The sequence below is a fragment of the Hyla sarda genome, chromosome 9, assembly GCF_029499605.1.
Source record: "Hyla sarda isolate aHylSar1 chromosome 9, aHylSar1.hap1, whole genome shotgun sequence".
Taxonomy (NCBI): Eukaryota; Metazoa; Chordata; class Amphibia; order Anura; family Hylidae; genus Hyla; species Hyla sarda.
Window position 1 is genome coordinate 11,773,428 of NC_079197.1, and position 16,996 is coordinate 11,790,423.

General features: G+C 43.1%; 1 protein-coding gene across 4 annotated transcripts; it reads left to right on the forward strand.

The window, feature by feature from the left end:
* Positions 1–942: 942 nt before the first annotated feature.
* Positions 943–16,653, forward strand: RNF208 (ring finger protein 208). Of its 4 annotated transcripts, none has more exons than XM_056538317.1 (2): positions 943–1,079; positions 14,123–16,653. In XM_056538317.1, exon 2 carries the CDS (start codon positions 14,822–14,824, stop codon positions 15,617–15,619), a length of 798 nt encoding a protein of 265 aa, XP_056394292.1. In that variant the 5' UTR covers positions 943–1,079; positions 14,123–14,821; the 3' UTR covers positions 15,620–16,653. The 4 variants fall into 4 exon arrangements, with proteins under 4 accessions (XP_056394292.1, XP_056394293.1, XP_056394295.1 ...); XM_056538318.1 differs by lacking the exon at positions 943–1,079 and adding an exon at positions 1,924–2,074; XM_056538320.1 differs by lacking the exon at positions 943–1,079 and adding an exon at positions 4,332–4,369.
* The last annotated feature ends 343 nt before the right edge of the window (positions 16,654–16,996 follow it).

Below are 16,996 nucleotides of genomic sequence, written 5' to 3' on the forward strand. Positions count from 1 at the left end.
TCTATCTATCTATCTATCTCATATCTATCTATCTATCTATCTATATATCTCATATCTATCTATCTCATATCTATCTATCTATCTATCTATCTCATATCTATCTATCTATCTCATATCTATCTCTCTATCTATCTATCTCATATCTATCTATCTCATATCTATCTATCTCATATCTATCTATCTCATATCTATCTATCTATCTATCTATCTATCTCATATCTATCTATCTATCTCATATCTATCTATCTATCTATCTATCTCATATCTATCTATCTATCTATCTATCTATCTATCTCATATCTATCTATCTCATATCTATCTATCTCATATCTATCTATCTATCTATCTATCTCATATCTATCTATCTATCTATCTCATATCTATCTATCTATCTCATATCTATCTCATATCTATCTATCTCATATCTATCTATCTCATATCTATCTATCTATCTCATATCTATCTATATATCTATCTATCTATCTATCTATCTGTCTCATATCTATCTATCTCATATCTATCTATCTATCTCATATCTATCTATCTATCTTTGTATGTAGATGTAGCAGAGCTCAGTTTGTCATTTGGTCCATGTTTTGTGCTTTCTGCAGGTAAAACCATCCAGCTCTGCTCCATCTGTACCTGTATAGTAGAGTCATGTCACACAGCAGGGTACTTGTTCTGGGAGGGGGGGGGGGGGTGCCTCTATATAAAGCCCCAGTGTGTGCAGCCGCAGCAGAGCTTTAATATAGAGTGGGGTAGTGTTTCCCAACCAGGGTGCCTCCAGCTGTTGCAAAACTACAACTCCCAGCATGCCCGGACAGCCGAAGGCTGTCCGGGCATGCTGGGAGTTGTAGTTTTGCAACAGCTGGAGGCCCCCTGGCTGGTAAACCCTGCTGTGTAGGCTATAGGTAGAAGATGAATGAGAAGGGGGTGGCCTGGGGAGGACTGACAGCTCTGCCTGTACAGAGGGAGGACCCTGAGCTACTGCAACCCACTGGGCTTGTGCTAAGTGATTGAGAGGAGCAGGAGCAGCACTGCAGAGCCCACTGCAGACAGGAGGAGCAGCACTGCAGATGGTAGGTGCATCTTGGGGGTCTCTGGGTGTAGGGGGTGAAGGGTCTGCACCTTATGGGGGGGCTGTGACTCTCTATTGCCTCTGTCTTACATCAGGGATGAGGTCTCCTTTGTACAATGACATTTTCAGCCTTGTAGGACCACCCATCATGGATGTACCATCACCTAGAGGCTATCCTGACATGGCAGCCCATACACATACAAGGCTTCTCTGGATACTTCCCATTTTACTGCAATCGGATTAGGAGAGGATCCTGGCGGACATCCTGAACAAGCCTGTAATGCCTCCCCCCCCCCCAGCATCACCCCAGTGCAGGTGACTGACATATGGTGTCCTATACATCCAGGACTGATAGGATTTCTCCCTATGGGGGGGGGGTATTATATGGGATTGAGGACAGGGAGCTGTGGATGGGGGGCAGGGGGGCAGTGACAGAGCTCTGTGCATCTAATCTGCCTTTCAGATAACCTTTACAGAATGTGGCCTCCAAAATGCACTGACAAAGCCTGCAGAGCCCATAGGGGGCGAGGAGCCGCAGCCATCCTTATGGTGTACAACAGTCTTTCCCAACCAGGGTGCCTCCAGCTGTTGCAAAACTACAACTCCCAGCATGCCCGGACAGCCTTCGGCTGTCCGGGCATGCTGGGAGTTGTAGTTTTGCAACAGCTGGAGGCATGCTGGTTGGCAAGCACTGGTGTAGAAGGAGGGTGGGAAGGAGGTGTGTGCCCCCATATTGTACATATCCCCATGGAGTCTTACCGTATGGACGGTGCTGGTTTGGTGATGGCAGATACTGGATAGGTTCGGAGAATTTTATGGACCATATGACCCCCCCCCCCCCCAGAGATACCTCCTCATCCACCTGGAATTGTAACAGGGTATCAAGGGTTAATTCTGGAATTTGGTTCATAATGTCGTATGGTACGTCATGGAAGGTTTGGAATGGCGCTGGACACGGATGGTGGTGAAAGATCGGAAGAATCGGTCAATGATCCAGTTAAGTTTGTTATTTCATGTGGTTATTGATGTATCTGTGGATCTTCACTGGTCTGCAGAGTTTACAATCTCCATCCTACAATCTACAATCCTACAATCTCCATTCTACAATCTACAATCTTACAATCTACAATCTTACAATCTACAATCCTACAATCTACAATCCTACAATCTACAATCTTAAAATCTACAATCCTACTATCTACAATCCTACAATCTACAATCCTACAATCTTACAATCTCATCCTACAATCTACAATTTTACAATCTCCATTCTACAATCTACAATCCTACAATCTACATCCTACAATCTACAATCCTACAATCTACAGCCTACAATCTACATCCTACAATCTACATCCTACATTCTACATCCTACAATCTACAATCCTACAATCTACAATCTGCAATCCTACAATCTACATCCTACAATCTACATCCTACAATCTACATCATACAATCTACAATCCTACAATCTACAATCTACATCCTACAATCTACAATTTTACAATCTCCATCCTACAATCTTACAATCTCCATCCTACAATCTACAATCTTACAATCTCCATCCTACAATCTACATCCTAAAATCTACAATCCTACAATCTACATCCTACAATCTACAATCCTACAATCTACAATCTACATCCTACAATCTACATCCTACAATCCTACAATCTACATTCTACAATCCTACAATCTACAATCCTACAATCTGCAATCCTACAATCTGCAGTCCTACAATCTACATCCTACAATCCTACAATTTACATCCTACAATCTTCATCCTACAATCCTACAATCTACATCCTACAATCTACAATCCTACAATCTACATCCTACAATCTACAATCCTACAATCTACAATCCTACAATTTTACAATCTACAATCCTACAATCTTCAATCCTACACTCTTACAATCTACAATCTACAATCCTACAATCCACAATCCCACAATCTACAATCCTACAATCTACAATTTTACAATCTACAATCCTACAATCTACAATCCTACACTCTTTCAATCCTACATTCTTACAATCCATCCCATGACCTTTCACAAATGCTGGTTGGACTTTACCCTACTAAAATGTACTGTTCCCTTAGTATAAGTGTAGTGAAGTGTCTGGCAGCGGCTTATCCTCTACTGAAATAATATTCAGCAAAGGTAACCGGGTATCTTGTGAGGGAGCGGAGGCTGAGACCCACAACCATCCCATATCTATGGTAGTCAGTAGTCCAGGATTTTCCAACCAGGGCGCCTCCAGCTGTTGCAAAACTACAACTCCCAGCATGCCCGGACAGCCAACGGCTGTCCGGGCATGCTGGGAGTTGTAGTTTTGCAACAGCTGGAGGCGCCCTGGTTGGGAAACACTGCAGTAGTCAGTAGACCATTACAAGACAAGCACAGTTTTCCCCTGATATTCTTTTGGGCCTCCTGTGATTCTCGTTGTAAGTCCCCATTATGGTATTTCTATCTCTATCAGGTCCATTATGCTTGTTCCATGTTGTAAGTTTACAGGGACTTACATCAGTCCTTGCTTACATTGGGACTGACAATTCCTCATCTCTATATACACAGTGGCCAACCACATTGGTCCACCATAGACCCTGGAGGAAACCCAGTAGAGAAGACTGGATCTTCCCAAACTATAATGGAGGCACCATGGCAGGTTCAGACTAGGCCTTCAGGACTGGTCAGACTAATGGGGTAAATGGAGCCAATCGGCCCATCAGAGACCCTAAAGGAAACCCGGGACCCCAATGTAGAGTAGACTAGATCTTCCCAAGCTCCGGTGGAGACACCATGCTACGGCATTAGGGCTGTTAAGACTATTTACCAGGGCTAGTGGGGGCAATTGTGGACTCTTGGGCTAGAAGACCCCTTAAGGACGGATGTTTACAGCCATATTATGTGTTACGACGGTGACTTCCGGCCTCCATCATCACTCATAAGACGCGGCAGATCTGGTTTTGTAGGTTTCTGTTATGGGCTGCAGATCCCTGAAAATAATATTTACTGAAAATCCTCCACCGAATCCTGACAAACAAGGATATTCACAGATTGGCGCCAATTCTAGGAGCGACAGGAGGTGCAAAATGATACAATCTGGAGAGAATGCCACACGCCGACTGCCAATACGTGGGACGCTGCATCTGACAGTTCTATTTCACTCATTTCAGGAGATTTTACCATTTTCGTTTTTATAAATAAAGTTTATTGAAATGAGCGCTGTTTGTCCTCGTGGAAGAAGTGGCCTAACAGAATGAAGCTCATTTTTGTACCGGCGCAGGTTAGAACGTGGAAGCTGAACTCTGATTGGTTGCTATGGCCCAAAAGGCCCTGACAAGTCTGTAATACATGGGGCCCATCAGGTGAAGATGCAGGGGTCATTTCAATAAACTTTATTTAAAAAAACAAATAATGAATTGAGAGATTCTAAGTCGGTGACCAATCGTTTATTTACATGAGGATTAAACAGTTAAGGTGTTGCCCATAGCAACCCATAAGGTCACATATTTGATTGACAGCTTATCTTGATTAGTTGCTATGGGTGACAACTCATCCCGATTGGCTATTTTATGCGAATGTTGATCAATATTGGTTGCTATGGGCGACTGCTTATCCTGATTAGTTGCTATGGGCAACAGCTTATTTTAATTAGTTGTTATGATTGACTACTATAGACAGCTCATCCTGTTTAGTTGCTATGGGTGACCCCTCATCCTGATTAGTTGTTATGGGTGACCCTTCATCCTGATTAGTTGCTATGGGTGACCCCTCATCCTGATTAGTTGTTATGGGTGACCCCTCATCCTGATTAGTTGCTATGGGTGACTCCTCATCCTGATTAGTTGTTATGGGTGACCCTTCATCCTGATTAGTTGCTATGGGTGACCCCTCATCCTGATTAGTTGCTATGGGTGACTCCTCATCCTGATTAGTTGCTATGGGTGACCCCTCATCCTGATTAGTTGCTATGGGTGACTCCTCATCCTGATTAGTTGCTATGGGTGACCCCTCATCCTGATTAGTTGCTGTGGATGACCCCTCATCCTGATTAGTTGCTATGGGTGACCCCTCATCCTGATTAGTTGCTGTGGGTGACCCCTCATCCTGATTAGTTGCTATGGGTGACCCCTCATCCTGATTAGTTGCTATGGGCGACCGCCCATCCTGTTTAGTTGCTATGGGTGACCCCTCATCCTGATTAGTTGTTATGGGTGACCCTTCATCCTGATTAGTTGCTATGGGTGACCCCTCATCCTGATTAGTTGCTATGGGTGACTCCTCATCCTGATTAGTTGCTATGGGTGACCCCTCATCCTGATTAGTTGCTATGGGTGACCCCTCATCCTGATTAGTTGCTGTGGGTGACCCCTCATCCTGATTAGTTGCTATGGGTGACCCCTCATCCTGATTAGTTGCTATGGGCGACCGCCCATCCTGTTTAGTTGCTATGGGTGACCCCTCATCCTGATTAGTTGTTATGGGTGACCCCTCATCCTGATTAGTTGCTATGGGTGACCCCTCATCCTGATTAGTTGCTATGGGTGACCCCTCATCCTGATTAGTTGTTATGGGTGACTCCTCATCCTGATTAGTCCCTATGGGTGACCCCTCATCCTGATTAGTTGCTATGGGTGACCCCTCATCCTGATTAGTCGCTATGGGTGACTCCTCATCCTGATTAGTTGCTATGGGTGACCCCTCATCCTGATTAGTTGCTATGGGTGACCCCCTCGTCCTGATTAGTTGCTATGGGTGACCCCTCACCCTGATTAGTTGCTATGGGTGACCCCTCATCCTGATTAGTTGCTATGGGTGACCCCTCATCCTGATTAGTTCCTATGGGTGACCCCTCATCCTGATTAGTTCCTATGGGTGACCCCTCATCCTGATTAGTTGCTATGGGTGACCCCTCATCCTGATTAGTTGCTATGGGTGACTGCTCCATTTTATGTCTGCTAAGATTTTAATGTAAGAAAGAAAAAGAGAAGTGGGTGAGGACACGATGTGAAGCAGGAAGGTGATTTAATCAGGAAACACTTTCTGGCGTAACCGTCACTGTACGGGGTGCCGTATGCTAACCGGTCATTTGTGTTTCCTAGTTACGTTCAGCACATGGTAATTGTTGTTGTCGCCATTGCTTTGCCTATTTCGCAGACGAGGATGGTCACTCCAATGCCAGTACATGAGACATGGGCGGTCAGTTACTTGCGTTGCTGCCAACCCTCCGTGACAGTAAATGTCCGGCGCCCGTGTGTTCGCTATCTGCCACCGATCGCCATCTTTTCTCCGTGTGCTCTCTCATTGTCCAAAAAACATATTTAAATGTCATATTTGGTAATAATTCAGAATTGGTGCCATATAGACCAATTTACTGGAAAACTACCACCTGGGAGCTGATTGCGCGACGCTTTATTTATTTACTTTAAATATTTTTTTTCCCCCGTTTTTACCAAATGAGCCCTTAAGTGATAAGGCACCGGGCTGGTTAGTCACATTCCTTCCTGTTCTATGTTGTCACTAAGGAAAAATGTTGCATTGTCCGAGACGTAACAATCATCCACGCGGCGGTCCGGCGACAAATTTATTTCCAGTAAAAGGGGAAAAGACAATATTTGTTGCCTTCGCCCCTCCCCCTCCCTCTCCTCCATGTTTCCCACTACAGCTGTGTAATCTATTGTTTCCCCACCGCTCTATTGTCTGGGTATTTACGGCGCAGGCTGTCAGGGAGAGTGATATATACATATATATATATATATACATATATATATATATATATATACACACACACAGGCTGTAAGACATCGTCGTGGGAGACGTATCTCGCAATACTTGATGAAATTATGGTAAATTTGTATTCAGGGCCACGTGCTGGCATGAAATGGGGCACAAAGAGCGTAAAAATTCCTACTGACTGGTTGAATACAGCTGGCAGCCGATCTGGCATTATAGTCCCCGCTCACGTCCCCGACGCGTTTCATCTATCGCTTTTCTATTCCGTTCCCCCATAGGTGGCGAATAATGTAAAAAGCAATAAAAGTAACATAAGCACTGCGCCATTCTAAATAACCATACGCTATATGCTACTCCCTATCAGGTGCGAAATTTATATGGCGGCCATTCACGCCATTCGGTTGCAACAAAACGGTGAAAGCGATGAAGTCGCTGCAGCAGGATTGATTTAGTCCTGATACGACAGGTATAGCTGTGACACTACAAATCCCAGGCTGTGGCTAGTCGTACACTGTCATAGCACTACAATTCCCAGCACGGACTGACGGTAAAACATTGTACTTTTTGCGCATTGGTCAGACTCATCCTTGTATTATTTTCCCTTATAAAGAAGATATCAAGGATTTCTTCCAGAAACAGCGCCACTCATGTCCTCAGGTTGCGCGTGGTATTGCAGCTCAGTTCTATTGAACTGAATGGAGCCGAGTTGTAATACCACACCCTTTATAACAGAATTTCCCAACCAGCGGGCCTCCAGCTGTTGCAAAACTACAACTCCCAGCATGCCCGGACAGCCGTTGGCTGTCCGGGCATGCTGGGAGTTGTAGTTTTGCAACAGGAAGGACGAATATAGAGTTTTTATCGCATGACCCATTGAAAAAAGTTAAAGAATTCTCCCCCCAGCCTGAAATGGCTGATAACAGAGAACACTAGCTTGTATTTTACTTTACAGCAACTTTGCTGACCCTGTGGCCAAAGATGGCGCCACAATTCGTATGGTTTAACCGCTTTGTCGTTGCATTTTTATTTTTTATATTTTTTTTTACATTTATGTTTTTCTTCCCCCTCCACAATGTTGTTGTCTTCTTGACTCCAGTCCATTCACTATTCCAGTAACCCGGGACGAAATAATGGACGGTAATGGACAACGCAATTTATTATTCATGATATTTCTTCTCTTTTTGGATTTTCAAGGCTTATTTTTCTTTTTTTATATTTAAAAAAAAAAAAAAAAGAACAAGAAAACTAGTGACCCCCCCCCCCAAGTCCCGACATCCGGGTGTCTCTCTATACCCTTCTATGTGCCTTTCCCAGTAGACTATAAGAAAATGTCGCCAAAGGCAAATTTGTTTTGAGAAATCTGTGATAAGCTACGTCATCCATGTACCAGTTGGATTGAGCAGAAGTAGTCAAAATATTCTTGTACATAGCGGGCAGTATTATAGTAGTTATATTCCTGTATATAGGAGCAGTATTATAGTAGTTATATTCCTGTATATAGGAGCAGTATTATAGTAGTTATATTCCTGTATATAGGAACAGTATTATAGTAGTTATATTCTTGTATATAGGAGCAGTATTATAGTAGTTATATTCTTGTATATAGGAGGCAGTATTATAGTAGTTATATTCTTGTATATAGGAGATAGTATTATAGTGGTTATATTCTTGTATATAGGAGCAGTATTATAGTAGTTATATTCTTGTATATAGGAGCAGTATTATAGTAGTTATATTCTTGTATATAGGAGCAGTATTATAGTAGTTATATTCTTGTATATAGGAGCAGTATTATAGTAGTTATATTCTTGTATATAGGAGCAGTATTATAGTAGTTATATTCTTGTATATAGGAGCAGTATTATAGTAGTTATATTCTTGTAAATAGGAGCAGTATTATAGTAGTTATATTCTTGTAAATAGGAGCAGTATTATAGTAGTTATATTCTTGTATATAGGAGCAGTATTATAGTAGTTATATTCTTGTATATATGAGCAGTATTATAGTAGTTATATTCTTGTATATAGGAGCAGTATTATAGTAGTTATATTCTTGTATATAGGAGCAGTATTATAGTAGTTGTATTCTTGTATATAATAGCAGTATTATAGTAGTTATATTCTTGTATATAGGAGCAGTATTATAGTAGATATATTCCTGTATATAGGAGCAGTATTATAGTAGTTATATTCTTGTATATAGGAGCAGTATTATAGTAGTTATATTCTTGTATATAGGAGCAGTATTATAGTAGTTATATTATTGTATATAGCAGCAGTATTATAGTAGTTATATTCTTGTATATAGGAGATAGTATTATAGTAGTTATATTCTTGTATATAGGAGCAGTATTATAGTAGTTATATTCTTGTAAATAGGAGCAGTATTATAGTAGTTATATTCTTGTAAATAGGAGCAGTATTATAGTAGTTATATTCTTGTATATAGGAGCAGTATTATAGTAGTTATATTCTTGTATATAGGAGCAGTATTATAGTAGTTATATTCTTGTATATAGGAGCAGTATTATAGTAGTTATATTCTTGTATATAGGAGCAGTATTATAGTAGTTGTATTCTTGTATATAGGAGCAGTATTATAGTAGTTATATTCTTGTATATAGGAGCAGTATTATAGTAGATATATTCTTGTATATAGGAACAGTATTATAGTAGTTGTATTCTTGTATATAGGAGCAGTATTATAGTAGTTATATTCTTGTATGTAGGAGCAGTATTATAGTAGTTATATTCTTGTATATAGGAGGCAGTATTATAGTAGTTAAATTCTTGTATATATAGGAGCAGTATTATAGTAGTTATATTCTTGTATATAGGGGCAGTATTATAGTAGTTATATTCTTGTATATAGGAGGCAGTATTATAGTAGTTATATTCTTGTATATAGGAGCAGTATTATAGTAGTTATATTCTTGTATATAGGAGCAGTATTATAGTAGTTATATTCTTGTATATAGGAGCAGTATTATAGTAGTTATATTCTTGTACATAGGAGCAGTGTTATAGTAGTTATATTCTTGTATATAGGGGCAGTATTATAGTAGTTATATTCTTGTATATAGGAGCAGTATTATAGTAGTTATCTCCAAACTGTTGACCTCCAGATGTCACAAAACTACAACACCCACTGAAACATCTGGAGGGCCACAGTTTTGAGACCACTGTAGCATGTCATGTGTTTGGGGGGGCTATTTCTGATTTTGGGGTGTAAGAGGGTACAATATAGCAGAACTATCTAATATGAGAAACTCATCTCTGCTGCATCTGTGTAAGAATAAAGAAATGACGGTAAATGCTCGTGATTCGTGGCCTTAGGAGTGGTTCCTTAGGTTCCTTACAGGAGGTTGAGCCCTTTCCAGCTCCTTATTACTGTGTTAGTTACATTTCCTGCAGCAGGTGGGGGTCACTGTACCATACAGGGGGGTGAGGTTACCCTAACCGTGCTTGTTTATGGGCGAGAAGAACCCAACAAATGTGTTTCCTATGAAGTCACGTGACTATAATTCCTGAACTGGGAGCAGGCGGCTACATTTCCTGCAACAATCCAGAAAGCTCGGAACGTTCCCATTGTGATGGGGTGGATGGACGTTATGTTCTGTCCCAGCCGCCATCTTTATAGAGTGTCAGTGAGCAAACAATGTCACCAATAAAAGAGAAAAGCGAGAAAGGAAACGGGAACTGAAACTGTTTTCTCTCTTCAAAGTGTTTATCTATGAAAATAATATCCAAACGGTCGCATCTTATTATCTGGAGAAACCGAAAACTCTCACAAATGTGAAAATCAAATATTTCTGTACTTTGCTTCATTCAGCTTTCTTTTAATCCTGACAAGCCTCCTTGTCCTCACAGCATGATGCTGCCCCCACCATGCTTCACTGTAGGGATGGTATTGATATTATTTCTCCTTCATGTTTTGGTGTTTGCTCTGATATACATTGTCAGCTGTGAGACCTTATATAGACAGGGCTGTGTCTTCCTAAATCCTGTCTCTGAGCTCTACAGGCAGTTCTTTCCTCCTCATGGTTTGGTGTTTTCTCTGATATACATTGTTAGCTGTGAGACCTTATATAGACAGGGCTGTGTCTTCCTAAATCCTGTCTCTGAGCTCTACAGGCAGTTCTTTCTTCCCCTCATGGTTTGGTGTTTTCTCTGATATACATTGTCAGCTGTGAGACCTTATATAAACAGGGCTGTGTCTTCCTAAATCCTGTCTGAGCTCTACAGGCAGTTCTTTCCCCCTCATGGCTTGGTGTTTGCTCTGATATACATTGTTAGCTGTGAGACCTTATATAGACAGGGCTGTGTCTTCCTAAATCCTGTCTGAGCTCTACAGGCAGTCCTTTCACCCCTCATGACTTGGTCTTTTGCTGTGATATACATTGTTAGCTGTGAGACCTTATATAGACAGGGCTGTGTCTTCCTAAATCCTGTCTCTGAGCTCTACAGGCAGTTATTTCCCCCTCATGTCTTGGTGTTTTCTCTGATATACATTGTTAGCTGTGAGACCTTATATAGACAGGGCTGTGTCTTCCTAAATCCTGTCTCTGAGCTCTACAGGCAGTTCTTTCACCCCTCATGTCTTGGTGTTTTCTCTGATATACATTGTTAGCTGTGAGACCTTATATAGACAGGGCTGTGTCTTCCTAAATCCTGTCTGAGCTCTACAGGCATTTCTTTCACCCTCATGTCTTGGTGTTTTCTCTGATATACATTGTTAGCTGTGAGACCTTATATAGACAGGGCTGTGTCTTCCTAAATCCTGTCTCTGAGCTCTACAGGCAGTTCTTTCCCCCTTCATGTCTTGGTGTTTACTCTGATATACATTGTCAGCTGTGAGACCTTATATAGACAGGGCTGTGTCTTCCTAAATCCTGTCTTAGCTCTACAGGCAGTTCTTTCCCGCCTCATGGTTTGGTGTTTGCTCTGATATACATTGTTAGCTGTGAGACCTTATATAGACAGGGCTGTGTCTGAGCTCTACAGGCAGTTCTTTCCTGCCTCATGACTTGGTCTTTTGCTCTGATATACATTGTGAGCTGTGAGACCTTATATAAACAGGGCTGTGTCTAAGCTCTACAGGCAGTTCTTTCCGCCTCATGGTTTGGTGTTTGCTCTGATATACATTGTGAGCTGTGAGACCTTATATAGACAGGGCTGTGTCTAAGCTCTACAGGCAGTTCTTTCCTCCTCATGACTTGGTCTTTTGCTCTGATATACATTGTTAGCTGTGAGACCTTATATAGACAGGGCTGTGTCTTCCTAAATCCTGTCTGAGCTCTACAGGCAGTTCTTTCCCGCCTCATGACTTGGTCTTTTGCTGTGATATACATTGTAAGCTGTGAGACCTTATATAGACAGGGCTGTGTCTAAGCTCTACAGGCAGTTCTTTTCCCTCTCATGACTTGGTCTTTTGCTCTGATATACATTGTGAGCTGTGAGACCTTATATAGACAGGGCTGTGTCTTCCTAAATCCTGTCTGAGCTCTACAGGCAGTTCTTTCCCGCCTCATGACTTGGTCTTTTGCTGTGATATACATTGTAAGCTGTGAGACCTTATATAGACAGGGCTGTGTCTAAGCTCTACAGGCAGTTCTTTTCCCTCTCATGACTTGGTCTTTTGCTCTGATATACATTGTGAGCTGTGAGACCTTATATAGACAGGGCTGTGTCTTCCCAAATTCTGTCCAATCAGCTGAATTTATCGCAAGTGACTCAATCATGGGGGGAGAAACATCTCAGAGATCAGTGGTCTTCAACCTGCGGACCTCCAGATGTTGCAAAACTACAACTCCCAGCATGCCCGGACAGCCAACGGCTGTCCGGGCATGCTGGGAGTTGTAGTTTTGCAACATCTGGAGGTCCGCAGGTTGAAGACCACTGTCATAGATGATCAGGAGTAATTTGTTACAGCAAAGTGTTATAGCAAAGGGTCTGAATACTTATGTCCAAGCAAATATTTCATTTTTGCAAGAATTTCTAAAATTCTGTTTTCACTTGGTCATTATGGGTTTTTGAGTGCAGAATGATAGAGGGGGTTAGATTAAAGGGGTACACCGGTGGAAAACTTATTTTTATTTATTTTTTAAATCAACTGGTGCCAGAAATTGTTTTGTAAATGACTTCTATTAAAAAAAAAAACTCAATCCTTCCTGTACTTATTAGCTGCTGAATACTATAGAGGAAATTCTTTTCTTTTTGAAACACAGAACTCTCTGCTGACATCACGAGCACAGTGCTCTCTGCTGACCTCTGCTGTCCATTTTAGGAACTGTCCAGAGTAGGAGAAAATCCCCATAGAAAACATATGCTGCTCTGGACAGTTCCTAAAATGGACAGAGGTGTCAGCAGAGAGCTCTGTGTTTCAAACGGAAAAGAATTTCCACTGTAGTATTCAGCAGCTAATAAGTACAGGAAGGATTAAGATTTTTTTAATAGAAGTAATTTACAAATCTGTTTAACTTTCTGGCACCAGTTGATTTAAAAAAAAAAAAAAAAAAAAAAATTAAATAGTTTTTCACCGGAGTACCCCTTTAAGCAACATATCAAAATTTTATTAAAAAAAAAAAGGGTCTGAAAACCTTCTGAATACATTGTATATTTTTTCCCATTAGGGGAAGTATTTATACCATTGCCATGGGCAGCACCAACTATAATGCCTCCGGTAATTGTAATTAAAGGAGTACTCCGCCCCTAGGGGATAAGATGTCAGATCGCTGCGGTCCCGCTGCTGGGGACCCCGGGGATCGCTCCTGCGGCACCCCGCCATCATTACTGCACAGAGTGAGATCGCTCTGCACGTAATGACGGGCAATACAGGGGCCGGAGCATCGTTACGTCACGGCTCCGCCCCTCGTGATGTCACGGCCCTCCCCCGTCAATACAAGTCTATGGGAGGGGGGTGTGGCGGTCGTCACGCCCCCTGCCATAGACTTGCATTAAGGGGACGGGCCGTGATGTCATGAGGGGCGGAGCCATAACGTCACGCTGCTCCGGCCCCTGTATCGCCCGTCATTACGTACAGAGCGAACTCGCTCTGCGCAGTAATGATGGCGGGGTGCCGCAGCAGCGATACCCGGGGTCCCCAGCAGCGGGACCCCGGGGATCTGACATCTTATCCCCTATCCTTTGGATAGGGCATAAGATGCCAGGGGCGGAGTACCCCTTTAAGTAATAAATGAATTATACTAATGAATATCTACAGAACAGTACGCAGAGTTATTTCGAAACGTTTTGTTTGTCTCCATGAAGTTACTAACCCCCGCCTTCTTTATTTTGAACACAGGTACTTAGAAAACCAGATAGTCCATTACGTGAGGACTCGGCGGTATCAGAGGTAATGATTGATCTCCATAAACTCGGCTCCCTCGTCTTCTAAGGCCAACCACGTTCCGGGACTCCTCCTCCCCCCCCCCCCCTCTTCGTTTCGAGGCCTCATTGAAGCTGTCTGGATGTTGGTCTGACCTATGGCAGCCTCGTTCAGTGATCATCCGTCTCCTGGAATGCGACTGACCTGTTAGTGGGAGCGAAAGAGAAGTCAGGAGAAAGGAATTTGTATAACGTTCTTCAACCTTGCTCCGGCGTTCCGCACCCGCAACAATAATAACAAGGAAAAAGGTGGAACACCTGTGCTCAAGGTACACAATGCCCTTGATGTGGTGGAAGCCTCAGTCTGCCTGCATGGATTATACCGAGTTCCTGTGAAGGATCGTCTACAGCGTCCCCGCTCTACCGGAGACAACATCCGGATCTGTTGCAGACTACACATATATCAAGGCTTTCCGATCTGGATAACCATCCTATAGGAATTGCGTTTTGACCCAGTCTCTTGGATATTACTGGTTTATGTAAAGTCTCCCGGATGGTGTTATTTTGTAGGACATGACGGACGTCTGCACTGGAGTCAGACGTCACTTCTCCAACGTTAAGTCTTTGCCAAACCAATCTTTTTAAGTCGTGAGCGGTAAAAATCTTCTCAAGCCACATGCAGGGGGCTCTAGGAGAAAACAAAGTTGCGGACAGTAATGTGAAAAAAATTCTTATGTCGTGTCTGAAAGGGCAGCAGGTCATTATCAAGATGGAGGCCATGAAGATCATACAGGCTGAGAAGTTCTCGGAATGCCAGAACTCTCAGCCGCGGTACGGTCCGCCATCGAGGAGGGAGCCTCCTCTAGTTGCCAAACGTGCCTGGCCCTCAGATTCAGAAATTATTGTCAACCAGGCCTGCGGGGAGATGCCCGTTCTGGAGAACGCTCCAAGCACCTTGGTTCTTGCCAGGACACCTCCACCGCCGAGACGGGAGAAGATCTACCCTGGTCAACGGAAAGCTAGTACGGAAATCTGTTACCATCGTAAGACCCCTTCCGACGAAGTCATCGTAAACCAGTATGTGCTGCATCCGTCCACCCCATGTGAACCCTTAGAATGTCCAACCTGTGGCCACATGTACAATTTCACGAACAAGAGGCCTCGGATCTTATCTTGTCTCCATTCGGTGTGCGAGGAGTGCCTGCAGATTCTCTACGAGTCGTGTCCCAAGTACAAATTCATTTCATGCCCGACCTGCAAGAGGGAAACCGTGCTGTTTACAGACTATGGCCTGGCAGCCCTCGCGGTGAACACCAGTATTCTCAACAGGCTGCCAACCGAGGCCCTGTCGGCCAACCCCGTACAATGGAACGGTGAAGCAGACCGCAGTTGCTACCAGACCTTTCGCCAGTACTGCGGGGCAGCCTGCAGCTGTCAGATCCGCAATCCACTGTCTTCCTGTACCATCATGTAGCTCGGTAACCGGGATTGCCCTGGAGGACTATGGTTACTTGTTCAGTATTATCTCCGATGGTGGCAGGAGTGGGATCCGGGGGCCGATCCAGCCACTTCTATATCCAGACTTTGCCCTACAGACTGACGGTGACACCTGAACCGACCGACCATCGTTTACATCTTCCTTCCATCTTGTCTTGGTGACTTCTCTCCATAGTTTTGTCTCTTCCAGCACCTTCTCGTCTATCCTGAACTCCATCCTTCCTTATCTCTTTCCTTCTTGTCTCCGTTTTTTTTTCTTACTTGACCTTTTTTCTAAGTGGTAATGTAAATATGCATGAACGGAACGGGTACAGGAAAGGACTCGGCGGACCCTCACACTCGGTTACAACCAGCTGTGCCACGTAAATCACGGCACCAAGCACAACTCTGACCATAATGGTGGATGGCAAAGCCACGGGTTGTTGGCGAAAGCTGCTGGTCACTCTGGATCTAACCTACCCCCCCCCCCCCCATCTCCCGGTGGGGTGGGCATCATCTGGCGCCTCCCTTTGTCTAAGTTGTTTTTTTGCCAAAGCTATTGTTATTATTATTATTATTATTATATCAGTTGCTGAAAAAAGAAATGAAACAGAAATGATATATATTTTAAATTATTGTATGTATTTGAAAAACGTAAAAAAAAAAAAAAAGAAAAAAAGAAAAAGACAGAAAAAAAAAAAAAGCGAAAAACTGTGACTATGTTAACCACTTTGCAGGTCCTTCTTGCATCAGTTTAACCTGTTCTCTGCCGGCCAGGTCTGCATTACGTTGCGGTGCGATCTACTGAGGATCTTGCTGGCGGAGAGGGGGGTTATTTTTTGCGATCTATTTGTCCTGATGAGAGAATCATGGTGGGGAAACTTGTACTTCTTGTGTATGTTGAAGGCTGAGTATTGATCTTTCTACAGAGCCCTGCTATCCAATAGCTTGCTGACCGGGAACGGTTGTTGCTATAGCTAAGCTTCCTCTTCAGCTGAAATAACCATCGACTACATAAATGGCTACAACACGCTCGGCTCTGCTGTGTCGTTTTATTTGACATATGTTGTTGTTTTAGATATGTGTTTTACGTGTATGTTACATATGTATATGGAATTGTTGCCCAACCGGGGAGCCTCCAACTGGTGCGAAACTACAACTCCCAGCAGGCAAATGTAGGCAGAGGAGCCTTTGCACAGTCATTCATCTCCTCTGGCGAGCAGATACTCCTACTCCTTCTTTAGCTCCAACTCCAGCTGTTGCAAAACTACAACTCCCAGCATGCCCGGACAGCCTTCGGCTGTCCGGGCATGCTGGGAGTTGTAGTTTCGCAACAGCTAGAGGCACCCTGGTTGGGAAAAACTGGTATACCGGA

Coding starts and splice junctions, on each gene's coding strand:
- RNF208 (XM_056538317.1), top strand. CDS start 14,822: ATGCAGGGGGCTCTAGGAGAAAACAAAGTTGCGGACAGTAATGTGAAA.